Here is a 27,059-nt window from a genome sequence, read left to right on the forward strand (position 1 = left end):
AGAATTGAACCTGGGCTGCTCTGCATGCAAAGCAGCTGCTCGCCTAAGCCACAGCCCCTCGTAAATATACATCACTACACTCAGCTATACTTGGCCACTCCCCACCACCCCTTCAAGTGGTTAATTGGCAAGAGGAGAAAAAGGAAACATGTTTGAAGATTTGCATGGAAGGGCGCGCTCTCTGTGCTAGGTTTCCAAAATTAGTACCTCAATTACACCCTTGAAGAAAATGACTGGGGAGCTATTTAAAGTCATGGCAGAAATAACTGTCCTTTCATGAAAAGAGAAATTCTATCATTTCTTGAAGGTATCAGCAAAAGCAATTTCCCTCCTGCAAACAGCAGCTGCAGATTATGCTCTGACAGTGAAACATCCCTTGTGGGTTGGGGGGGCTGTTTCCATATTGCAGGGAAGGTCAGATTCACCCGAAACCATTGCACAATATTATTCCAGAAACAGAGGATGTACTAAAATGATCGCAGAGATTGTTGCAATTGGTTCAGCTATTTCCTCCTCCTTCCTCAGCCACAGGCCCCCAATTCATCAGAAGATGGAAAATTATGGGTAAAAACTGTGGTGTAACAAGTGTCATGTGTTACGAGAGCACCAGAGGATTGTTGTTCTCATTAAATGGAACCACTTGAAGGATGCTTCCTTGATTGGAGCAAGTTCCCCAGCCCCAGGCTCCACCTCCTTCCCCCACATTTAGACCCCTCTGTGCCATCAGCCTGAAAGGGCCTGCAAAAGAAAGAACAAGGGACTCGTACAACCAAAACCAGGTGTGTGCTCCTTAACTTAATTTACAGCTAACACTAAAGAGTTAATTGGACAGTGGAGTCTTTTCAACATAGCCCCTGAAAGGTAGTGATTTTCATCAACTTCCAAAATCAAAGATATGGGAGTCAGTTCCCTGGACCAATTTATTCCATCCTCTCACAGCTGAGGGTCCAAAGGTTGAGTCAGATCTATTTTGAGCCACTGAGCCTTTGGAAGGCCTCCTTGATGCTCAAAATATTAACTATGAGGGCACGATCCTAACCAGGTCTACTCAGAAGTAAGTCCTATTTTGTTCAATGGGGCTTAGTCTCAGGAAAGTGTGGTTAGGATTGCAAATAGGGAACACACAGCAGGGGGATGGCCCAAAGCTCAACTATGGAGCACAAACATGCAGATTCAATCTCTGACATCTTCAGTTATGGAAAAGGACCCTCTTCCTGAGATCCTGAAGAGCTGCTGCCTATGGGAGAGTACAGTCAGCAAGATTTTGTGTGCCAAAGGCCTGACTCAAGGCAAGGTGGCATGATTGGATGCCTTTCTTGTTGTCTGTGTCCAACAGCATGGCTCTTCTCCCTGTCCCCTTGGAACCTTCTGGCCAAGTTCTCTTGCAGGCAGTTTGTGCAAGGGAAAGAGATACTGAGAGTGCTCTGGGCAAGAGCAGCCAGACCCAGGAAAAAATAAACACGTGAGGACAGAAACACAAGCTGGTTTGACCAAAAAGAATCATCTTCCATTTCCAAAAGCTCCAAAATAAGTAACTTTGTTCATTTATTATATTAAAACAATAACATTTCTCTTATATTAAACAATAAACACAGAGCATGGGGTAAAATCCAACACCCCCTAACTTCCTTCTCCCCCCCCCAACAATTCCATTATATGGTATTTCAAGGATAAATATAGATACAGTAATGTACATATTTGGATACATTAGTCAGGTTTTCTCTTGGGTAAGCCTGCCTCTTTCCACCATCATAGCAGGGGTACCAAGGCTGGAAGCCAAAGGACTTGCTCGACTTCTTCCCTTTGAGCAGTAGATGTCTCCTTTCCCTCCTCCCCCATCCACCTATAGACACCAACCACTTCTGAAGCTCCCTTTTCAGGTTACCTTGCCTTTCCTTTATTCACGACATTTGCATTTAAAAATCAGAGAGGGCGGAAACCAAAGAGGAAAGAAAGGTTGAGAGGTGACCCTATTATTCACCTCTTTAAAAGAAGAGAAGGACATCTTGCATTTCTATTGGGGTTAAAAAACAGCTGGAGAACGCATCTCCTCCAGCAAGGAGTGAAAGCATTTGTTTGGGTATACAAGAGGCAGTCGAAAAAACATTGCCCAATTTCAAAGTAACAAATAAAGAGTAGGAATAGGCTATAGACACAGTAGGGTTTCCCTGATGGACAAGCTATTTTGACACAGATTAAAAAACACCATACACCCGTGAGAAGACAGCGAGAAGAAATTTTGCAACAGTAGCACTGAACAAGGAAACAAGAACAGAAACAAGGAATGAGCCCCAACCTCATGTGGAAGACAGACTTCTGGCTCAAGCCAGAAGGACAAGAAGTCACATCTGCAAGCAGAAAGATCTGTGTAGTGGATGGGGTGGTAGTAACAGGGGTGGTTTCTAGAGCAGCCCAAAGAGCTGAGCCCTCCCTTAAAAAATGAAGAGTTGCCTCTGAACAGGACACAAAACTGAGGGGTACCTGGGACAGACAACAGCAAGACATGTTCATGAAGGGAAGGTGAAGGGCACCCTGTAAAGGACACAGGCCCAAGAATTTGGGAGTGGTGGTGAGAAGAATCCCACAGCAGCTCCAGTGACCATGACACAGGTGCTTGAACTCCCTTTATCAGGACAAGCAGTAGCTGGGGCAACTTCTGCTTCACCCAAGTTGATGAAGCCTTTGCAACAGAAATCTAGAGTTACCGTCATGCCAACGGGAAAGTGTCTGCATCTGCACAAGACTGTGGATGGGAAGAGGATGTATAGAGGAAATGAGTTGCAAGAGCCTCATTGCTGCAGAGTGCCTCTCTTGATATAGGAGGCAAATTAGCAAGTCCCTCAAGTGGTGGTAATCCTCCTCCACCCTCCTAGTTCCTAGAAGAATTTCTGGGACTGTTCCATGCTTTGGGACACCAAGGGCTTTTCTTATATGCAAAAGGTAGAACTCTTCCCACCCTAAAGCACCCTGTGCTAAAAAGAGGGAAACACAGAAAGTTTAAATGAAGCCAGCCAAGGCAGGATCATGAACACCACAACAGTAGCTACACAGACAGCAACCACAGAGAGGTTGCTCAGTCTCCAGAAACATGCATTTCTGTATCGCAAAAGCACTGTGGGCTCTGATGGAGAACTTCAGCTCTCTCCTGCCTCAAGCTGTCTCTGAAAACTCACAGTAAGGCAACGATCAGCTGCCTTTTGCAAGGAGATTCTGAAATTCTAACCACCAGTGTCACTCTTTCATTTCCAGATCTATGTACTAAATATATACACACAAACTATACACTGTTTCTGTTATGTACAACATATAATTACATTCCATAACAGCTAGCCACAAACAAGGCAAGAGGAAGTCCACTATCCTGTATATACAGATGGGCATGAGGGGAGAGAGAGAGAGAGAGAAATGTGTACAATACAAATTATATACATAACATATGTAAAAAAAAATTTTCCTTTACAAACTTCTGAACATTCTGTTTTGCTTCTCAGCCCAGCAGCCTGAAGGGGAACCAAACGTCTGTGCTTAGAATCTCAGCATCTAGGAGATAAGAGGAAATGCTGGAGTGCTTCTTTCTCCCCATGACCAGTTGGATTTCTCCTTGGGGGTCTAGAGCCACTTTTGGCCAGCATGGAGGCACCCAAGTGCAGGCTACAGCAGCAACAGACTCTACAGACAACAGCAGCAACAGACTCTTCCATGACAAGGAGGAGCTCAGTCCCAAGTGATGGGCCTGTCCATTTCTCTCTCTGAAACAGCTGCTGGCACTAAGACCTGAAACAATGGCCCAAGATTCCACTTCAAGGAGTAATACTGTTCAAGCTAATGGTGGTGAATTTGAAAGAAGGTCCCGGGGCTCTTGCTCCCTGGGCTCTGAGGCAGGAGAGGGTATTTCTGAAGGACAAGCAGCAGAACAGCCTGGTCAGCTTGAAGGGGGAATGATGATCCTGCAGTCAGAAGTGAGGGGAATAAGTCCAGGAGACCAGAGAAGAAAGGAGGACAGCAGTGTCCACTAGACAATACCAAAAGTAGCACAGAAATCCACAGGAAGCTCCCAACCATTTCAAGAGTGAACAGCAGACTCTGTGGCACGCAAGGTGGCTGAGGAACATGGCAGAAAGTCCTCAGCCCAATGCCAAGGCACCCAAGTTGACAGGCAGCATCAGATCTGGGGAGCCAGCTCACTCCTTTCAGAGCAGCAGGAAAAAGTGGCACCAGACACAAGAAAGGAAAGAAAAAAAAACACAAGACACTCCAAGAACACAGGAGAGAGAAAGAGGTGCAAGGCAGATGAGGATGAGGCAGGAAACAGAAGGAGGTGTATATCCCACATCACAGGCTAGCATCTCTTCTAGCACCTTCTGGATCCGCAGGAGTGGAGGGAGAGTGCCTGCTTGGAAACCACTAATAAAGGGGCAATAGAAGCGGGGGTGGCAGAGAACTACACAAGAATGACCTATGGGAGGGAATCAGCAGCACCCAACCAAATGCAGTAACCTCTTCTCCATTGGCTAGGAGCATTCTTTCCCTGCCTGATTGTGGGAGAGCACACTCTAGCCAAGCCAGCAGGAGAAGAAGCATCACTAGTCCATATCTGGGGAAGGACCTCCAGTAAGGATCAGCATGGAAGATCAAATGACCTTTGCAGTCTGTAGACAAAGCTCTACTGCCACAAGCATCCTCCCCTGAGGCAACCAACAGCCCATTGAGTTTTCTAGAAATCAACACTAAGGTGTCTCTTTCTAAGCCAGGAAAGATAAGGCTAAAAGTGAGTGAACTGGGCAAAAGGGCAATGACTACACCGTAAAAGAAAAAAAAATATGAGCAGCAAGACACACAAGAATGTGTGAACACATTCCCCCAAATGAGGGTCTCCCCCAATTGTCTCAGCCACACGCATAACACAAGAGTGATGGTGCAGTCTCAGTGCAGAGTCACACAGCCAGAACTCAAACAGACAGACAAGAAGATTCTCACACATACGCACACAGATTCATTCACTGAGGGCCATCAGGATGGGCAAGGCCCCACCTGGCCAATCTGGGAGCAGAGTCCAAGGTAGAAGAGGTGTTGGTAGGAAAACCAGCAGGAACTGCTAGAAAAGGCAAAAAAGAACCAGTCACAGCTCAGAAAGTGGCTTTCCAAACATGTTTGTTGCCTTCACATCTCTTGCTACAAAACAAATCTTATTACCTTCCCGCCACCCCACCTCTCTGCTCACTTTTTCAACAAAGCAAGAGATGCAAATGCACACAAGCTGCATGAGGCTTTCCAGGATGCAGAAATATTTTTGCTGTTTTTTTAGGTAAAGCATACACACAGCCCTGCCCTTAGCCGCAACGTACACCGTTTCCCCTGGTTTCATTATGAATCAGTGTGGGTTTACCAGATTGCTCCCTTTTGAGGATACAATGCACAGTAAAGCCGTTAGTTGACCTGGACAATCGGAAAGAGCTCTAAAATTTTGCAGAGACAAACCCTGCACCTTTCCAGGGTGCAAAGGGGGAAGCGCTCCAGATGATCCATTAGAAAAAGGCAAGGTGGTGACGCGATTCTACTCTACATGTTGCTAGCATGGTAAAGGCTTGGCTTGATCTTTCTCCCTGGCATTAACGGAATGATTTTATATGGAAGAGCCATCGGTCACCTGTGGCGGCAGAGCCCAGGTGAGGCCCAGGCCCCTCACTTGTAAATGTCCAGGGGGTTCTCTTGTAAGGGAAGCAGGAAACATGTAGAAAAGCATTTACTCTCTGGAACTCTGATGGGACGAGTTTAAAAGTTGCTGGAAAGGAAATTAAAGGAAACGTAACGACAAAATGAAAGCCAAGCGATCACTTTATGAACATGACTGTCTTTCAAAGTCAGGAGTGGCAGTTTCCAGAATGAGTGTCAATTTATGCTAAACCAGTCTTGGCAACACATAGCCACAGGGAAAATGGGTGGAGCAGGAGGCTTACACTTGTGTGGCAGCTTTCCGTCAACGGGCACAGCAGGCCTGTCTGTCAGTGCATCAAGGCTGCAAGTTTTCTTAGACAAGCCATCACTTCAGTCCAGCAAGTCTATCCAACAGTTAAAAAAAGATCTGTATCCCTTGCGCAGCTCCCAGATTGCTCTACTTGGTCCTGTTAGGCAATCGGACTTACTTCATGACAAAAAAAAGAAAGAATCCCCCCCCACCAAGGATCTAGGAACTGGTACCAAGGAACGGTTCATCAGGGGCGTGTGGGCGGACAGCCAATGGCCTTTAAGAAGTCGGCATGTCAGCCTTACTGAGCGCAATGGCCAACTCCAGGTCTTCCTGCTCTTGTCTTCGCAACCGGGCCAGCCTCTCCTGCTCTGCTTTCTCGCTTTCCCGCTTGGCCCACGCCAGCTGCTGCTCCTCATTGCCAAGCTAAAAATAACAAACGGACACTCAGTTAATGGACTGGGGTAGACAACTCAATAGTCACTATAGGTGGCCCTTGCATGCGGTGCATCGTGGGACAGGCATTTGAAATTTCCCCCACCCCACAAACTCTCTTTGCCTCATTCAAGTCAAAAAATCTGGTCACAAAGACCCGGAAGCAAGGGAAGTGCTGCCATGTTGGCAACAGCAACAGAGGAATTTGTCACTGGTGACTCAGGCTCCAAGATGATGCACATTAGAGTAGCTCCGTTACTGGTTCTGATTTTCCAGCTCCAGTCTCTTTTAAGGGTCTTCCTTCTTTTCCACTATCTGTTGATAGTCCCAGACAGGCTGCCTGGTTTTAACATATTATCTTGGCTCTGTTGTTTATTCTTTTGGTCTCCAACATAATTTCTACGCTGCTGTCCTTCAAGGTCTCAGTGGCTCTAATTCCTCCTAATTTAGGGTTTCCGGATGCCATCTCTACATTTTTTTTCATGTCTTAAAAATTAATTCTGATAAAACCTCAGCTGGTTTCCCCCTGCCGATCTCAAGTCATCACCCTCTCTTTTCTGCTTCTTCCTCAATCTAAAAACCATGGCATGCTGTTTAATTCCCCTTCCTTTCTCCTTGGGTTTCCTCCCAAGTGCTAACACCTCATTGTTATTACACCTTTTTTCTCTTTTTTAATGTAACTAGAACTTTTGTTCAATCACGTGCACGGACAACTGCAACACTCTTGACATTCAGCACCCTCTGGGACCTTTGTCCTGTGGTTTGAATTCTTGTCATGACAATCATATCTCACTTTTCTGCCCTCCATATGTTGGCTCCCTGTTCTCATTTTCTACTTCAGCTTCTCCTATTGAGGGACCCCAGGATGAAGGGCAGGGTTAGAATATTTTAAGAAATAAAAGTAATTTTCAAACGCCTTAATACTTTTGCTCTCACATATTTATCCGATAGTCTACCTGTACTCTTTTTGCTTCTTTGGTTTCCTTGACCTCTGTATACCCCAACAACATCCTCTGCTTCCTCAACCCCTTGTAGTCTCCAGCCATTAAAAAGCTGGACATTCCAACATCCATTGGGCTCCTCCTATTGGCTTATTTGTAACACTGGTTAAGCAAATAGTAGGCAAGCTTCTCTCTCTCCCCCCTCACTTGAATGAAGAGAAAAAAAGCTGAGTGATTTAGCATACATAAACAATAGCAAAGGATACGCTTTGGCTTTTCCCCTCTGGAGTATGATGTATCAGTCAAAAGGCTGTTTTTCCCTCTCGCAACTCGAGGGACCGAATTTGTGTCCATCATCTCAACTAGATGCAAAAGTCTATCAATACCGGTAGACAATCAGTGACACACCAGAGCCTTTCTCTGCTGATTCAATCCAAAGCTAATGTTATTTCATCCAAGGCAGCATATCCCTGCCTGTATTTTAAGATATTTTTCCAGCACGCACTAGAAGGCAAAGCAATGTACTGAGGTATCTTCCCATGTTTGGAAGACAACTTGTTCCTTTATCTGGTCCCCACCCAACTTTTAAAAGATCTGGCACATCTCTGTTCCCCTTCCTTTGGGCAACTTCTCAAACTTCAATCATCAGCACAAGGACAGGACCTCAGGGTCTTACATCTATGGAAAGAGTCAACTCAAGTCTTTGTAGGTGCAATATACAATGTCAATCTTAAATTCAGATTCTGCTCCTGCCCACACTGTCATTTCTACTTCAGTGTACACAGTTAGACATACATTTATTTATGGCATAATGTATACTGTGTGTATAAAGATCCTAAGAGGACTGTTATCACCAGTCACTACTATCATTAGCTGCCACTGCACTTATCCTGCATACATTGAAGATTTATAGAGAACTATCACAGACCTGACTGTTTGTATTTCATAGAAATTTAACCCCACAGTTGACATTTTGTGTGTGGGTGTGTGAAACACACACATGCATGCGCACACTCCAACATCAACCTAGCATAACACTTTATGCATCTAAAAGGAAGCAGACTACAGCTACAGCCAAACGACTTTAAGGTGCCACAACACTTATTTTTACTGTGGTGCACAACTTGGAGTAGGAAGGAGTCCCAAGAAGAATTAACTTCTCATTATACAGTGTTTTTGGAAAACACTCCCTTCCTCCTTTCTTTGTCCAGCTATTTGAGAAATGCACTAATTTTTTTAACAGAAGGAAAAAAGAGGAGAGGTGAAGCAGTGTAACTTTAAAACGAACCAGTGAATGCCAAAGTTTCGGGGCTTTCTGGTCTGATGCAAAGACCAGTTGCAACATCATACACGTGCTCAGCACGTATGTGGCACAAGAGCAAACACCACAAACTGCGATTGGTTGGTGTCACACACAGATAGTATGGTACACAAACACTGGAGTCACCGTTAATATCCTAAGAGTAAAATGCTGACAACTAGAGAAGTTATTCCAACCCCCAAGCCCTCCAAACTCCACTTTGCTCAGAATCAGAATCTCATTATCAAACAAGACCTAAGCAAAAGTGTGCTTTCCATCATCTGAAGAGTTTGCTTTGTTTTTGCTGTCTTGGAAGTCTTCACCAAGTGGTGAAGAACAGAAAGGACTGTGAAGAGCTCCAGAGGGATCTCTCCAAACTAGGAGACTGGGCAGTAAGATGGCAGATGCATTTCAGTATCAGTGTAAAGTAATGCACATTGGGGCAAAAAATCAAAACTTCACATACAGACTAATGCGGTGTTACTCAAACTGTGGGTCGGGACCCACTAGATGGGTCGCGAGCCCATTTCAGGTGGGTCCCCATTCATTTCAGTATTTTATTTTTAATATATTAGACTTGATGCTGCCATGGTATGTGACAGCATTTGGGGAAATGTTACAGACCTGTACTTTTAACAAGCTACTATGTATAAGTTTTTAACAATGATAGTCAATGGGACTTAATCTTGGGTAGGATTGCAGCCTAGGATAGTTAAAAATTTCCCTGCCTGGTGATGCCACTTCCGGTCAAGACATCACTTCCGGTGGGTCCTGACAGATTCTCATTCTAAAAAGTGGGCCCTGGTGCTAAATGTGTGAGAACCATTGGACTAATGGGTTCTGGGCTGTCTATGACAGATCAAGAGAGAGATCCTGGGGTGCTGTAGACAGCTCAATGAAAGTGTTGACCCAATGTGCGGCAGTTGTGAAGAAGGCTAATTCCATGCTTAGAATGATTTAAAAAGGGATTGAGAATAAAATGGCCAATATTATAATGCCATTGCACAAATCGATAGAAAGGCCACACATGGTGTATTGTGTCCAGTTCTGGTTGCAAGATCTCAAAAAAGATATAGTGGAGATGGAAAAGGTGCAGAAGACAGCAACCAAAATGATTACTGAGCTGGGGCACCTCCCTTGTGAGGAAAGGCTACAGTGTTTTGGGCAGTCTAAAAAAAGTCACCTGAGGAGGGACATGACTGAGACTTACAAAATTATGCAGGGGATTGATAGGGAGGATAGAGGTGTGTTCTTTTCCCTCTTACACAACACCAGAACCAGGGGACATCCACTAAAAATGTCAGGAGAGTTAGAACAGACAAAAGAAAATATTTCTTTAGCCAGCATGTAATTAGTCTGTGGAACTGTTTGCCACAGGATGTGGTGATGGCATCTGGTCTAGATGCCTTTAAAAGGAGTCCATCACAAGTTACAAGCCATGATGGGTACATGTAACCTCCTGGTTTTAGAATTAGGCTACCTCAGAATGCCAGGTGCAAGGGAGTGGCACCAGGATGCAGGTGTCTTGTTGTCTTGTGTGCTCCCTGAGGCATCTGGTGAGCAGTTGTGAGATACAGGAAGTTGGACTTAATGGGCCTTTGGCCTGATCTAGCAGGGCTCTTCGTATGTTCTTAAGTCTTGCTTCCACACCGAATACCAGGGATGGCCCAAGACCTCCCAGTGCCCAAGACAAATGCTGCCATCTCAGATGCCACTACCTCTTGTGGTTGCTGGTCTGCAACTCCCCCCTCCCTGAATTAAAAAATAAAGCAGAATTCTTCCCCTCTTCCTTCTCAAATCCAGGGAGTAGGAGAAAGAGGAGAGGCAGGACAATGGAAGTAGACAACAGGTACCCTCTACCAATCTGCTCTCTGAGATGACAGCTTCAGTTGGCCTTGCAGATAGGCTAGCCCTGCTGGATCACACCTGTATCATATTCTTAAGGATGGATATATGTCTGCCAGCGGCAGATGGATGTGGATGGTTGTGAATGTGTCCAAACTATTCCTAGCTGACACTGCAGAGCAAGCAAGCAACAAGAGGAAGATGGAGGATCTTCCAAGGCCTGGAGGCATGAAGCAAAGCAACTTTAGGAAGGCCAGGAGCTAAACATGGAACTCAACTGGCATTCCACATACCGTTGGTGAGAAACCAGCAAAAGCACAACCCTTCCCAGGCTTCTCAGGATATTGGGCTTGTCAAAATTCTGGTGACTGCTCAAGGATTTCTAAAGGAAATGAGGCTCCAGGATCAACAAGCGGTTCATGTGCATTCAGGAAGCAGACCATTAGGTCAATATATGGACATAACTATATCTTAAAAAAGAAAGAGTGGAGCAGCACAGATTCAAATTTACACACCTCAGCCACACGGATATATTACATTAGATTCCTCTTCCTTAGGATGGGCCATTTCAAGGTGGAAAATAATAAAATTAATTCTCACACAAAATCATCATAAACGTAAGGAGATACAAGCAGGACCTCAGGTCCAATCACCTAATTTAAGCAGGAGCCCATTTTAAATAGTTATACAGTTAGCCAAGAAACAGTTCATCAGATATTCAGATGAGTGATTTGCAGCAACACAGGTGTAAATCTGTAAGCAGAGTTCTGCTAGTTCAAGATCCAATGTTTACCTAAGCAAGAATCCAATTTCCAACAATGGCCAGAGGCCTCCAGGAAACTCATAGAATGCAATAGCCCCCCCGCGCATCTTCTTGTTCATCCAGGTGCCCAAATCCTGGCCCTGGGGCCACGTGACCTTCGAAAACTCCCAATCTGGCCCTCAGGGAGCCCCCAGTCTCCAATGTGCCTCTGGCCCTCTGGAGACTTGCTGGAGCCCGCATTGGCCTGATGCAACTACTCTCATCGTGACAGCCAACTGTTCAACCTCTCACGTGAGCTGTGGTACCAGGGCTCCCTCCACTGCTTCACATCTGCGATGCATTAGCAGCAGCAAAGGAAAGGCTGGCTTTGTGCAAGGCCTTTCATAGGCCTTGAGCTATTGCAAGACTTTCATTCATTCATATAAGTTCCATCTCTAATATATTCATTTATATAAATTTATTCAAATTTGAAATGTAAATTAATTCTTTTTTTTCCTGGCCCCTGACACAGTGTCAGAGATGACACTGGCCCTCCAGCCAAAAAGTTTGGACACCCCTGATCCAGATCAGGGACAGACTGTTCCTGTACATGAAGGCCCTAGTTTTAACTTTTATGTCTAACCTGAAGAGCCTTGCTGGATCAGACCAAAGGTCCATGTAGACCCATTTTCAACAGTGGCCCAATATGTTCTTCAGTAGGAAGCCCACAAGCAGGACATAAAGGCCACAGACCTCTCCTGCATATTGCCCCCGAACCTGGCCATTTCACATAGCTATTGTGTGCACATGCAACCAGCACACACACACTAGATCTGTCTTCTCCACACAAGTGTGTTAGGTGACCGGAAGACATCACTTGCTGTCAAGCTGTATATTAGGAGAGTTAAATGTAGCTTAATGCACCCCAATTCCTGCAAGCATGGATCTTCTATTCCCTTCCATGAAGGGATTAGGTCTGTGAATGTATCCTCCAGTACATGTATAGAGTTTCCCCTTGCCTTCACCTCCACTGAGAATGCCTTTGCATTCTGGAAGGATACGTCTTGCATGCAGTGATGCATATGGGGGTGAAGGGCTCCCAATGACTCACCTGGTATAGGACCAGACAACAAGCTGAGTGCTTTTTTGCCTGCCAAGGAGTGGCAATTTTGACAAAGACAGATTCCTGGAATGGTGAAATTGACAATACCCCTTGTGTCTGCCTGATGATTCAAACAATCCCCACCAGATGTTAAAACTTGACTTAGTGACGGATTGCACAAACTAGCAAAAGAGTGAGTGAAACTCCGAGGAAGATAAGAGGTTGAAGGTGTGTTCTAAAAAAATAAAAGAAACCCAAGCTGGGTTTTCCTGTTTATCAAAAGAAGCTTCTCTCTTGCTGGCATTCATATCACATCTACTGTTAGGCTTGTTTAAGGTTCCTTATATCTAGCAGGCCCCTCTTTCTTCCCATAAATGCAACACTGTAAAGCTGAAAGCATCTTTTGGGGCAGAAGATCAGCTCCTCTACCCTCCCAATAGATGCCACTCTAGACTTTTTAGAGACATCCCCAAGGAAGGGAACCTTGCAATTACTTCTCCTTAGACACCTGGCTACTACTTGTGAACTGCTTACCTATTTCTTTTCTTCTCACCATCTGAAATAGACTCCCCTGCAATTTGCTTCTTACCCTGTCCTCAGTGGAGAAAGTGAACACTTTCTTTCTTGCCTTCTGATAACCACCTAAATATCTGATTATGGTCAACATATCCTGCCATTACCACCGCACTGTCAACTTGCCCCACTTCTCACACCAAACACTCCCCATCTCCTTTTCTCTGGGCTAAGTATTCCAAAGCCCACAGGTCTGAGGTTCTTTTGGTCTTTTTCCATAATCATCCTGCATCCTGGGAACTTTATTTATTGGTGTAACTCTTCCAAATTCCTTCAAGCTCCAGATAGTGCTTTAACAGGATATCATTGCTGCTTTCAACAGGATAACATTGCTGCTTCCTATCCTCTGTAACTCATCATTCACGCTGCAGAGTTCAGTCTGTTGACTAGGCTATACCCCACCTCTACTCCTTGGAATCTCTCACAGAAGCACTACAACCTGGCCATTTCCCCAATCTTCACCTGAGGTATTCTATTCTCCTTTGCAATGTTTCACCCTCCCTAACTTACATTTGATCCCTAACTTACATTTCCTCCCTAACTTACAAATGAATTGATGAACATACAACATGATTCTTGACCTGTCTAGCTCAGTACTGTGTCTACACAGGCTGACACAAGCTCTCCAGGATTTCAGACAAAGACTTTCTTAAAGTTTCTGACTGGAGATGTTGCTGGGGATTTTACCTGGGACCTCCTCTATGCAAAGCAGCTGTTTGCCCCTACACTAAGGCTTCATTCTGTCTTAATAACAAAGCCATTTAGAGCCAAGTTACCCCACCCCAACTGCCAGTCTCTCTTCTGAAGCATCTGGCAACAACTCTTGTCTTATCTGTCTTGGTTCTGTGATAGATGTATATATTTAATGAATGGATTATCATCCTCCATTTTCTTCAAATTAAAATCACGCTTGAGTGCGTCTCTGTCCACTGCATAGCTAACAGGACTGGAGCAGCTACAACAATGAACCTGAATCTTAATATGTTCATGGCATTCAAATCAGAAACCTTTTGCAAACAGGATCCTTGGTTGATATTCAAGAGGTATAAAAGCTTTCCAGATGCCACGGGCCCCGCTTTGTGTATTCTACTGGGTGTTCCAGGCTGTAGCTCCCCCCAACCAACCTCAGTGCAACATCACAATACAAAAGGTTGGATTCTGCTGGAACAGACTGGAAAGAACAGGCAGTAGCAGCAGCAGCTCTTCTGCTAGAAGCATGTTAGAAAGCAAGCAAACGAACCTCTCTAATGAGCAGCGTCAAACTCAAAGCGCTTTTTATTGGTCAATAAGGCAGTTGGGTACAGAACTATCAATACAGAACTACAAGAGAGGGAGTCAGCCAGAGGGACTAAGAGACAGAAGCAAGGGGTGGGAGAGGAAGGAGAAGAGAGAGAAAGAGTTTGTACAGTTGAAACAGAAACAACAAACGGACACCCAGAGATCAAACCCCGAGGTTGCCGCGAGCAGCGCGGAAAGAAGCTGTTTTTGGCTCAGAGAGAAGGAACTTAACTTACAGAGCTGAAGTCAGCAAACCCCAGGGAAGAGTCTTTAGAAGGTTTATGCGAAGAGGAGGAAGGAGCAAACGGGTCTTTTCCACTAAATAGGTCCCCAAACCCCTTTTTACTCTGAAATGGGTCACTGGTGTCAGGCCCAAACGGCTGGAATGGATCGGGGCCCTTGGCAAAATCAGAAGACCCAAGTTGACTTACAGGAGTACTGTTACCTGGATAGGTTGAAAGAGAAAAACAGGAGGGGGGAGGATGGGAAGGAGGTGAAGAAAAAAAAGGGAAGAAAGGGAGAAGGTTACTTACCATAGGAAGAAGAAAAAAAAAACCTAGCCCTCCCACAGGAATGCAAAATGTGCACCACTTGTGTGTCTAGCCCAACACTTTACTCCCCCCCCCCAACTTTTGAAATGGACTAAATGGCTCTACAGCAGTGATTTTCAACCTTTTTCATCTCGCGGCACACTGACAAGGCATTAAAATTGTCAAGGCACACCATCAGGGTTTTGACAATTGACAAGGCACACCATGCTGCCAGTGGGGGCTCACATCCCCCATTGGCCCTATTAATAAATGACCTTCCCCCAATTTCCTGGGGCACACCTGTAGACCACTTGCAGCACACCAATGTGCCATGGCACAGTGGTTGAAAATGGCTGCTCTATGGTGAGAGCATTAAGAACTTGGCAAAGATGGATTGAATACAGATTTCTCTCTCTCTCTCTCTTTCTCTCTCTCTCACACACACACCCCTTCTCCCCAAAGCATTCTTAACCCACCTCCAAAAGTCCTGTCATGTAAACAGACAGGCCACACATGAGTTTTGCAGCTGGTAAAAACAAAGGCAACATGGAAAAAACCACAATATCTAAACAGAGCTTCTGCTCAATTGATATGTATCTCGCCTTTTTTTACAGGAACAATTCTAGCAAAGGAAGCAACAAATGCACATTAATAATAATAATAATATAGCTTTGAAAGTTTATTATTAGAAGGGGTTGCCATGGGCCTGGGAGAGACAGCATGGTTGTTATTTTAGGTGTTGTTATGTTCGATCGCTTGCTAATAGATTTGGGGAAACAGGTTTCTTCCCCCTCCCTCCCCCCAATAAAAGCAAAACAGGTCCCTCTGGTGAAAAACCGCAAGAGAGTTTCAGCAGTTGCCCAAGTGGCGACGCAAACCACACCGAAGGGCTCACTTCAGCAAAACGGAGATGAATAACATGGTTTACCACAGCAAAACACTGTCAAGCGAGCATATCAGCTCCACCCATCCCGTTGTAGCAGATGAGACTGGCCTGTGCAGCCAGCCCTGGGGAAAGGGCTGGCTGGGGGCTTTATTCCTATGAACAGTGGAGGGAGAAGATGCATTGCCCTTTTGGAGGGCACTGAAACTGGGTTACTCCGAGCGCCTCTAGTAGCACTGCAAATCCAGGACTCGGATTTGGACCCACGTGCAGAATGACTTTCCTACAGCTTCCCCTAGCAGAAAGGCACTCTCTCCACTTCCCTTTTCTACACACACATAGTTGCCTTTTACCCTTGGAGATGTAGCCCACTACTGCCTACTCTGACTGGTAGGGGCTCCTTCAGGTCTTGGGCAGAGAAGGGTCTTTCCTAGCACTGGCCCTTAAGAGGTCCCTGGAACTGAACGTGGGAACCTCTGCATATAAAGCATGTACTCAAATCAGTGAGTGATTACTCTTTTAATACAAGCCACCTTCTCCGGTGTCAGGCCCTTGATCCACCTGGCCCAATATCACTTGCACTAGCTGGCAGCAGCTCTCTAGGACCTCTCTCAGCCCTGCTGCTGCTAAGATCCTTTAAAGCCCCTTTATCAGGGGCTGAACCCAGGATCTTCGCCAGGCAAAGCAAGTCTCATCTTTGGTTCTATTGCTGTCTTTCTGGGTGTAGAAAGGTCAGAATCCCCATTCTCACCCTAGACCCTACACAACTTGTTTTCCAGGTGGCTTTGAGTTTCTGCTCCTGAAAAAGTAGCCTCCTGCTCTCTTCCTCACACTGCCCCAGCTTTCTCCCCTCCCTCCGAGGCAGAAAGCTGCCTTGGACCAAGTCAGATCCTTAGTCCATTTGGCTCAGTATTGTCTATTCCGAGTGGGAGTGGTTCTTCGGGTTTTAGTTATAGATCTTTCCCAGGTAGGGCTAACTGGAGATGCTGCCAGGGACTGAATTTGAGATCTACTGCTGATCTACAACCTAAAATCTCAGTTAGACACACTTTGAGCTGCTCTCCAGTCATCCTCCCTATTAACTTCTTTTCTGATCAAAGCCTGTGCTCAGTGCCTACAGCAGGCCCAGTCCATGCATGTGGCAGAATAAAGTACTCTAATGAACTGCAGCACTAGATGTGGCAAGCAGGCAATACCAGTCTTAAATGCCACTTCTGTGTAAAGAGACAAAGACCAAAACAAACAAACAAACAAAAAACAACCCCAGCCCAAACACTTGTTGTGAACTAAAAACCAGTATGGCATGCAAAGGGCTGTGCTACAACATCTTACTCTCTCACTCACTCTCTCATGATGATTAGGTTCCTTCCAAGTGGAGGAAAGTCTTCCAAGTGGAGAAAGCACTTAAAAAAATTATGCTACTCCCACCTAATGTGGTCCAGTCCATGTTTCCACCTGGTCCTGCTGCACATGTAGACACTAAGACTAAGATTCAGACTTTCCAGGGGCGACAACAGAAAAAAAGCACTAGAGCGTGGAATGATAAGGAACCTGAGGGAACAACTCAAGGGTCAGAAAGAGAACAGATATCTCCCTCCACCATGGCAATCTCCTTTCTGGCAAGGGAGAAAGGTGGCAGACAGCACCACTTTAAGGGTTTGCTCTGCAAGTTAGTCACAGAAGTCCGTCCCCCCCAACTTGGTAGCTGCCTGTTGCAAACCCCAAACAGCTTGTTCCCTCTTCCTGCTTACTGGCATGGGATGCCCCTTTCTCGCTGGGTCTCCTCCCTCTGAGAATGAGGTTTCCTGCTTGCAACTACAGAGAAGGCAGAAGAAAAACACCCAAGCACCAACAGCCCCCTCCACTTGCAATGAGGCACTTCAGCAGACTCAGCACTGGCAGCCCTTTCAAAGGCACCTGCAAGTACTAAGGAAGCCAAAAGGATGCTTACTGCACCCACAAGCAGCCGCAGCTTGGGAGTCTCAGCCAAGAGCCCACCTGGCTACCCTGTTCCTGCACTGCTTGCAGCCCTGATGAAGGCAGCAGAGGCTCTTCCTCAGGAAATGCAAATACAGCTTCCCTGTCCCAGCATGCCTCGGTGTAACCCGCCAACTTCTGCACGAGGCACAGTCCTAACACCAATCACGAAGGGTTTCTTATGCTACTGACTTAAAACAAATAGCAGGCAGAACTGCAAAAGAGGCCCTCTACCAGACCATCTCCCACTCTATCCCTACCCTGCCTGTTCAATTTGTTTCAGCACTGAGGCTGAAGAGAAGTCTAAGTAACTTGACAGCATTCATACCATACTGTGAACACTGGCAGACCCTAAGAATAAAGGAGCTGATCTGATTTTACCGCCCCAATGACCTAACACATGGTTAACTTTTGCCTCATCATGGAATTAATAATTTCAGCCACCAATGAGAAAATGGCCTTAATGGTGTGGGAACTGAAGCCAGGTCCTCAAGTTGAGAAGCAGAGGCGTTAACCACCGAGATGAGATGCCAGCTTGCAAAAGGCAGCCTTTCAGAACAACAAGAGAGCTGCTTGCAAGAAGCCAGGAGAATAATGTCAAACAGGGTATCTAGGGTTATCTAAATTTCTTTTCCAAAAATAGAAGATACACTGTCCCACTGAAACCGCCCCGGAAGTTGACAAGTCCTGGGTTGCAGTCTCAAGGTAAAGAACAGGCCTGTGATACTCCAGCTCTTGCACATCACACAACCTACGGAAACTGGTTCACCATGCACATTTTGCTCTGCGGTGATCTACTGCAAAAAACACAACTGCCACATGACTTCAGTTCTCATGAGGGCCTGTGCTTGAGCTGTGACCTTGGGGCAATCCACCAATTTGAGATTTAAGCTTCGACACTGAAAGCAACTGGATTAATTGATCAAAGAGTGGTGTCTTGCCTGGCAAAAGACTCTTTTCACGCACCAAAAAAGCCCATGTGTTAGAGGCAGGCTAGGAACCTGTTAGAGGAGGGCTTGGAACTTAACCTAACTAACAGTGTGAGCTACACACCTCAGTGCTTCATCAGGGCTAACTAGGTTTTTTAATTGACTAAAACATCCTTACTTGGAAAAAAATTACTTTTTAATGTCAATACTTATAAGAACTGTTGATGGCAAGCACCAACTTTGTAGAAGCTCCCCCCCCCCCCACACAGGAGGGAATGCCTCTTCTAAGACAGCGGCAGCTGGTGTAACACAAATATGAACCATCATAAACCAAAAAAGGTATGATTTGGGAGGGCAAAAATATTCTTTTCAGTCATATACACATTTATGCCAATTTGATCAATGAATGTCCATTTGATTAATCAACTCCAATTTCTTTGATTGGGTGACAGCTCCGCACACACTAGTTGGTGCATGTGGTACCAACTAGTGAAGAATACTAGTTGACCGAGGAAAGCAGCTCTGGCGCCTTGTCAGCTTCTGTTGCCACAAGTCACTCATACACTGAAGAGGGTAACACCACCACTTGCTCCTTAAATCTGCCAGGGGAAACACCAATGGCCTCTCTTTCAGCTCAAGTTCTACCTTGCTGAGAAACTGCCCTCTTCAACCATAACTTGCCCTTTAAGGCACGGTAATAGGCACATTTTTTCGATCCATCAGTTAAAAGCCAGAGAGCCCGCTCAGGAATACCTCCTTACCAGATCACCAGTTCTCATCTTCACTCCACCAAACTCTTAAAAGCCCACCAGCTGATTCTCCCAGCATTGCAAGGACTCCCACCCCACCCCCACTATGGATTCATAGCAGGCAAGAAAACCAAAAACCTGGAACACTCCAGATGATAGTTATGCTGACAGACTCCTTGGCCTTCTTCACTGAACAAAGGAACCTGTTTTATGCTGACCTGATCCATCAAGATCATTCTCTTCTTGACAGCAACTCCACAGGACCTCTGACAGCGGAAAGCCTTTCCCAGGCATGCTAATCTGATTCTGCTTTAACTAGAGATGCTGCCTGGGTTTGAACCTGGAACCTTTCACATGGGAAAGTAGGTGTTCTACCATTTAGTTATGCTTCAGCCTGAGGCCAGGGACACTGTCGTAGCACTTCTGAGCTCCACAAATGGTACTTCTCCCAGACCCAGCCTCTGCTTTGGTGCATGCTGATGACAGAGTGCCTGGCTGGTTGCTCAGAGTACCTCAACAAAAAGGTTCTTTCCTGCTGGGCTCTGTAGCCCTGCAAGCCATCCTGGCCAAATGCTATGCTCATCACCGAGGCCCTTCTCAGGAATCTGCCTTTCCAAGTTATGTCGGGAGGGGTGCCAGCCAGGGAAAGAGCCTTGGCAGTTGCAGAACATCCTCTCTAAGGAACTTTCTAAAAGTCCTACTGATTCCAGGTAAAGATCTTTCCAGCACATCAACACTTTCATAAACAGAAATCACTTTCATAATCCCAAACCTCATGCTTTTCTGTCAGTTGAGGGGAAAACAAAGTGCACATGTGCTCCCACATGTGGATGCAGCTTGTACTTTCCTGAGTAGTGGAAAAATGCAAGGTCTTGCAGCATTAAAAACGTGGACAGAGGAACCCTGAAGTGCTTATGCATAAAACAGGTGTTTAATCCGGATTCAACACTAATAGCAGGGGAGAGTCCACACTGCAAAGCAACATGGCTATATGCTCAGAGTATGTATTATGGAAAAAAACTGGCAACTCTTGGCATCATCAACCTTTCCAGGTCTAGAAGGTCACTGCAATGCCTCCTGAATGTCAACTGACACCAAAGGTTGCTCCCTGGGTTAGCGGCAAAGTCTCTGTCCTGATATTGCTGCTCAAACCACAGTGTGGAGTGTGCAAAGAGGAAGTGGCTCAGGGTGGGGCAAGCACAGCTGGTCCCACGATCACAGCCCAAGAGGCACTGAACTGACTGACAATCACTGACACCCACACAGAGACTTCCTGTACTTTAAAAAAAATCTGTTTCTCTCTTTTGGCACTCAACAACTTTTACCTAGAAGCAAGTTAGCGGTGAGCATTGGTAGATCTGTATCAGCAGTCAATTGCAGTAAAAGGCACTCCTAATACTCTCAAAGGGAGCTTGTTGAACCAACTGGTTTCGGTAGATCTTCAAGAAAAACAGAGCAAAGCTCTGTTCCACGCCACCCAAGGAACCAGCATGAGCAACGTGCAGGAGGGGGAAACACATCAATTTCATAAGAATAAACAAATGCTATATTCCCTGTTCAAAAGCTAGTACATTCACTGCTAGCACTAAAACTTTCTGCAGCATCAGAAGGTGACACAACCCCCCCCCCCCGGAGGTTTCTGCAACTGAGCAGCAGGTTAAGTCAACTGCAGCTTTCTCTGCTGGGCCTAAGTAACAAAGTCTGGATCAGTGTGGCCTCTCCTGACAACACCTATGAGCATGTGCGCAGCAAATGTACATGCCCACGCAGCAACAAAATTTGGCCAGTTTTCAGTCCCATCACATATTGCAAAACAGAAAAATTTTCAGAGAACATCTTTGCCATTTTTAAAAACAAGTCAAGGTCAATATGAATGATGCTGCGTCTAAACTTGCGGTCCATCTAGTGCAGTCTTTTCTGCTCTAAGTGACTGGTAGAGGATCTTTAGGGTTTCTAACAGGGGTCTTTCCCAGCCCTGCCCAGAAATGCTGCCAGGGACTGAACCTGAGCCCTTCTGCATGAAAAGCTGCTGCCCTACCACACAGCTACAGCCCTCATCCTTTGATACTAGGAAAAGACCTGTACTTGCCCCCCTCCCAGGCTGAATGCTACCAACAGCAGGGAACCTGCCAGCCCAGGAAGAGCTTGCAAAGCAAACTACTGTCAAAGTGTGGTTGCATGCCATTTCCAGCCCATGCAGAACTATTGCAGTGTTTGTATTGCACAGAACTGGGAAAAAAGCAAGGTAAGAAGATATCACTTGGTAAACTTCACCTATCCGGGAACCACAGATGCTAGTGGCAGCCTCAGAGAGGCTGAACTGTGCCCCACTCTCTTTATAGACAGCAGCTTTGGCAGAACACATTGATCTTTGCCAAGGCACCTTAAGGCATCCATCCAGAGATTATCCCCAAAAGGCAAGGCAAAGCACCACAACAGTTTCAGTCCAAAAGGGAAACGTTAACAACCAGCAAGGTATACCCCCAGAAGGATAAGAAGGTAGTTATGACCCTAAAAATGTTCTGGGGAAAACTAATCCAAAGAAAGAAAAAGAGAGAGCCCTGAGCACTGCTGCCACCCCTCCCCCCGGTGCAGCTGACCATTCCTCGCCATTCGGGAGACAAAATTCCCCACACACAAAGACTCACCACTGGGTGGCTTGGGCCTTGGGGGCATGTTCTTCTTCGGTGGGAGAGCAGGAGTGTCGACCTTACTCTTAAAAGGGTCCTCTGAGAAACCAGACCCTCCGAAAGAGGAGCTGAATGGATCTGAAACTGCAGGCTGCAGGGTAGAAAGAGATGCATTCAGGCTGCTATGGAGTCAGCTGGCTCTCAAGAACCCAAGGTCAAATCAGTGCTGAGCTATGGTTGCCAGCCTCACCTACCAGGATGGAAATGGGAAGCTTTTTTCACTGCTTGTGAGCTGCTTCAGCTCTGAAATAAACAGAGAGGAGCCAGTGTGATATGGCATGGATTTGGGCACAGGAGATCCAGAAGGATCTGAAAATGCAGCCAAGGTAGCTGTAGCAGCCATGCAGCATTTAAAAAAAAAATCCCTTTTCAAAATGACAGATCCCACTGTGCCATTATCACAAACTGTGATCACAATCTTCTGGAGCAATTTGTCATGTGGCACTGGGTTGGGGGGGGGAATGGTATGCTGGTGGGAATCACTGCTGTTTGAGTTTCGCAAACCAAACCACTCTCATCACATGGTTCTTTGGATCCTGGCAAAATCTCTCTACATAAATATATTCAATAAAAAGAATGATGAAAGCAACACACATGTTAAAATGCTAGGTTGCTTCTTCTCAGAGCTGCTAAATCCAGTTTCAGACTGTGAGAACACAGTTGGAAAGGACTTAATGGCTCATTCATCCTAAGACCCACTTCTCCAGAAGGGAGCTGCAACTGAGACACAGTGAATTGCATAAAGCAACCAAGGAGAATTTGCAGACTACATGGAGTCCACTTGACTCTCGTCAAGGTACAGGCATGTAGGGAACATGGAGAATGTGGTAGATCTACCTCCCTCCCAACTCATGTCACTCCAGCTCTTCCCTCCCTGCCCTACACATTTGAAAAGACTCCTTAGTTCCCAGGACTGTGTTGGAGACAATCTGAAGGCTCTCTTCCTCTTTTCTGTTACTGCCAGGCTTGCTGGGGAATTGAAGGGGATTTTTTAAAACATAGACATTCAACAAAGAGAGGACCCTCAAATGCTTTAACAAATGAACAAACATTTTAAAGGAAGAGAAAATCAGCCACTGGTTGGTGCACTGACAATTGAAATGAAAACTTCTGGAATTGAAGTGGTTTTCGCCATCTAGTGAGAGAAAAGTTGCTTGAATTACAAATGCTTCTTGCAAGTCCAGCCTTCCAGTAGGTTTACTCCTATACCTCTGCCATTATTTCAAACAAACATCAACCCTATAAGGTAGGCTAGACTGAGATAGTATTTTACTAAAGGCCACTCCACAAGTTTCGCAGCTGAGCAGGAAAAGTTTCAATGTTTATTGTAAGAATTCAAGAATTGGCACTTTGGGCCACAGCAGAGGTCTCTCTCCAGCAGCAACCCACAGAAAAACTCTCAAGCAGCATAGGAAGGCAATATCCCTCTTCTTTGTGCGTCCCTGTTAAGCTTTCAGAGAAGGAAGTGAAACAGAGGTATCCATAATTTCTTTCAAGCTTCCAAGCAGCTGACACCTCAGACAAAGGGCTGAGTTACCACACACCTCCAATATAACCAAGGCAAATCTCAATTTGGTACTGAGCAAACATGGTCTGCAGGCAAACTTACCTTGGACATCTGGCTGAAATCCGCAAATCCTTCACTACTACTGAAAGCACTGCTGCCAAAGGGGTCCAATGTCCCAAAAGGATCTGAAATCAAGAAGGGTTACAGGGCCATGACTTCTGAAGAGCTCATTTGGAACCACGCATAGTATGGAAGAGCTGCTTCTGAGTGAGGGTAGGCCTGGGACACTTTGCTGGACCAGTCATGCTACACACATGCCAATTGTGTGAGGCTGCCCCCACCCCACATCTTCTGCACTGAGGGCAAGCCCCTTTTGCCTCACATTGTTCCCATGGGCAGAATTTTCTTTTTGTTTTATATGGATGTTTCATTTTACCTGCTATCTGCTTAGAATGTCCGATTTTTGACAGGAAGATCGAACAGGAATATTTTCATACGTAAAAAAAAACCTAATTACCTCTATTATAATATTACTACCATAGTACCATCCATGAGCATGACACTTCACAGATGAGAAGAAGATGATAGGTCCCTGCCCCAAAGCCTTTACAGTCTAAAAGCCTTTACTGTTCCTACTTTGGCATGACTGACTCTGAATAAATGTACAAGAGCTTAACAGAGAACATGTGAGGGCAATGGTGAATGCAGACTCTCATAACTGAGAGGTGGGAGATGGCACCCTCTGAGACAGCCTCTGTACTTACCTGGACCCTTGGAAGCAACACTGGATGTGAGGAAAGGATCACTGTTCTCAAAGAAGTTCGGCTAAAGTAAAGGAACAAAAGAAAAGGACCACTATGTAAAGTACAGGGACAAATAGGCTTGCTTTGCTTCTTCAAGAAGTCTACAAGAAAATCCTCATTTGCAGGACAACCCCTGCCCCACCCAGAGCCTGCAGAAACATTTCCAAACTCTCTGACCCCTTTTCTTTTTATTTATGTCAGGTTACGTCCTACATTTTGACCATCATATTTTCAAAGTGGCTTACAACATTCAAAAAATACAATGTTAACTGCTTCCCAGGAGACATGTGCTCTTCCTCTTGAGAAGCCTTCCACTGGTATTTCCTTGCCTTTTCCAGACAAGAGATAGGCCTTCACACACCAACACCAAAGCTCACTGCAGGGCAAGTTCCAAAAACCTCCCCCCAGCCTTACCTTGGAGGGTAGTGTGGGGTTTTTTGAGAATGGGTCTGAGGTAAATGGGTCACTTTTCTCAGGTTTCTTGAAGAAATTCTCCGGTGCTGAAGTCTGGAATGGATCGCTTTCTTTAAAAGGATCCCCTCCAAATGGATCTGGCAGAAGAATTAAAAGGCAGGACATCACTACAGTCAGGGAGACCGAACACCAGAAGACTGCACCAGCCTCAGTTGAACATGGATGAATGACCAAGGGGCAGGTGCAGGAAGGATTTATTTATTTATTGAGTTTCTGATTCATTAAATACAAAATACTAAATGGTGAATCTGAGTGAATGGGGAAAGCAAGTACAACAGTAAAACAGCATTTTAATTGCTGCTTTGACTGCTGGAATTTTTTGGTTTTAATTATTGGTGTGTTTTAATTGTTTTTGGCATAACAGCAAATTTAACAACAAAAGTCAAAGCAGCTAAGACAGGCTTGTATTTAATACAAATATATTAAATAAGATCAAATATAAAGCAAACAGAAACTCACTCATTGAGTCTCTGGGTACTCTCTCCCTGCTATCAGATTTTGTATATTCCCTGGGGCAGGTAACATTTTCATTCATGCAGCACAACAACATGTGAACATATATGAAGCCATCCTTTCCAGTCAGACTCTTGGTCCATCTAGCTTAACACTGTCTGCATGTGACATGTTTTGAAGCTTTAATACTTTTTACCCACTGTAAACTGAATATCAGTCTGCTTTTGAGCCAAAGACATGATGAAACTAAGCCCCCTAGTGGCAATTTCTTCTTATTGCATTGTCTATTTTGCTTTGCTGCATCAAAACTCTGTGTGTCTGTTCACAGGTCTAGGGATATAAAGTTACCAACATGTGCTCATTGCAAGTCCAAGTAAAAGAGCTTTAGCACATTCAAATATTCCCAGGTACACAGAGATCCCCCCCGAAAGCTAGTATGGCTCCAACACAAATTACTGAGCCAACATAATTATTAACTGTTGCACAACAAGAATGCAAAAACTCAAAGGAGAAGGAGAAGGACAAAAGTCATAGGGTCTGAAAGTTGAGTGGTGGTCCTCTGTGCAACACTGTGGAGATTCCAGATACATTGAGTAACACCTTCATTTCAACCCCCAGAATTGTGCTGACTGGCCATCAGTTGCAAACAGTCAACTTTTGGCAATTATCAGAGAGGCTTGGAATGTGTGTGAGAGTGTGAATGAGACATCAGTATTGTAATCAATAAGCAAGGTACTTTGGCTCCTTTCCTGACTTGATCTTCAGTGCAATTCCTGCAAGTTGCATTACACCTTGACTAGCAGCAGCTCCCCAGGATTTCAGACAGAGAAGGGACTTCTGGGGAAAGAAAATATTTCTTTACCCCATGTGTAATTAGTCTGTGGAACTCCTTGCACAGGAAGTAGTGATGACATCTTGCCTAGATGCCTTTAAGAGGGGATTGGACAAATTTCTGGAGGAAAAGTTCATCACGGGTTACAAGTCATGGTAGGTATGTGCAAAGTAGAGGTAGGCTGCCTCTGACTGCCAGATGCAAGGGAGGGCACCAGGATGCAGGTTGTGTCTACTGTCTAGTGTGTTCCCTGAAGCATCTGGTGGGCCACTGTGTGATACAGGAAGCTGGACTAGATGGGCCTTTGGTCTGATCCAGCGGGGCTCTTCTTATGACTTTCCCAGTCCAACTCAGAAATACTGCCAGAGACTGAAACTGGGACTAGCGCTGAGATATGGCCCTTCCCCAATAGCTCAACATAGCTGTACAAATAATTTTAACCACGACACCTGGCTGCACTAATTAGGAACCATACTTGTATTATATTTTTCCCCCACCTTCTTTGAGAAGACATGGCAACTTTCACAGCATAATTCTCTTCACAGAGGGACCCAAAGACAGAAACTCCTGTGCTTTTAAAGGGAAAAAAAAATACAGACCACAGCTCCAGTGAAAAGGTTGCAGGTTTTACCTGCTGGTGCTGCAGGGGTTTGCTCTGCAAAGGGGTCATTCTGGAACGGATCACCTGGAGGAGAAAAAAAGGCAGCGGTTAACCAAACTGGTACTGCTTGCACTACAAGACTCCATTGTGTTGGATCAGTTCTTTCCACTGACACTTACTGCCTCTGAAAGGATCAGCTCCTTTAAAGGGATCCGACCGGAAAGGATCTTCTGTTTGGAAAGGGTCTGTGTGCAGCTCTTGGGCATTATTGCTAAATGTTAGGGCCTTGTTCTTGAATGGGTCATCCTATAACCAAACACAGAAACAACAGGGGGATTAGGCAGACCCAATGAGCCAAGGGCCTCTCCAGCAACCGCTACAATTAATAGGTTTTGCTATATAACCTCACAAGTGAGTGACCTTGAATCCACACCAAGCAACCCATGCTCT

The 27,059-nt window shown here is 45.4% G+C and overlaps 1 protein-coding gene across 4 annotated transcripts in view; it reads right to left on the reverse strand.

Annotated features, from left to right (window-relative positions):
• Positions 1 to 27,059, reverse strand: part of EPS15L1 (epidermal growth factor receptor pathway substrate 15 like 1) — a 54,071-nt gene that overhangs the window by 8,407 nt on the left and 18,605 nt on the right. For 2 of the 4 annotated variants that reach the window (XM_066636673.1, XM_066636672.1), the window contains 8 exons: positions 26,789 to 26,915; positions 26,640 to 26,693; positions 24,664 to 24,800; positions 24,211 to 24,271; positions 23,549 to 23,631; positions 21,898 to 22,030; positions 14,418 to 14,626; positions 5,836 to 6,391 (listed from right to left, as the gene is read on the reverse strand). In XM_066636673.1, the coding sequence (XP_066492770.1) occupies positions 6,245 to 6,391; positions 14,418 to 14,626; positions 21,898 to 22,030; positions 23,549 to 23,631; positions 24,211 to 24,271; positions 24,664 to 24,800; positions 26,640 to 26,693; positions 26,789 to 26,915 (951 nt within the window). In that variant the 3' untranslated portion in view covers positions 5,836 to 6,244. Of the gene's footprint in view, positions 1 to 5,835; positions 6,392 to 14,417; positions 14,627 to 21,897; positions 22,031 to 23,548; positions 23,632 to 24,210; positions 24,272 to 24,663; positions 24,801 to 26,639; positions 26,694 to 26,788; positions 26,916 to 27,059 lie in introns of those variants that run through there. The other 2 variants (XM_066636675.1, XM_066636674.1) reach the window with 2 other exon arrangements.

Source organism: Tiliqua scincoides, chromosome 8 (assembly GCF_035046505.1).
Source record: "Tiliqua scincoides isolate rTilSci1 chromosome 8, rTilSci1.hap2, whole genome shotgun sequence".
Taxonomy (NCBI): domain Eukaryota; kingdom Metazoa; phylum Chordata; class Lepidosauria; order Squamata; family Scincidae; genus Tiliqua; species Tiliqua scincoides.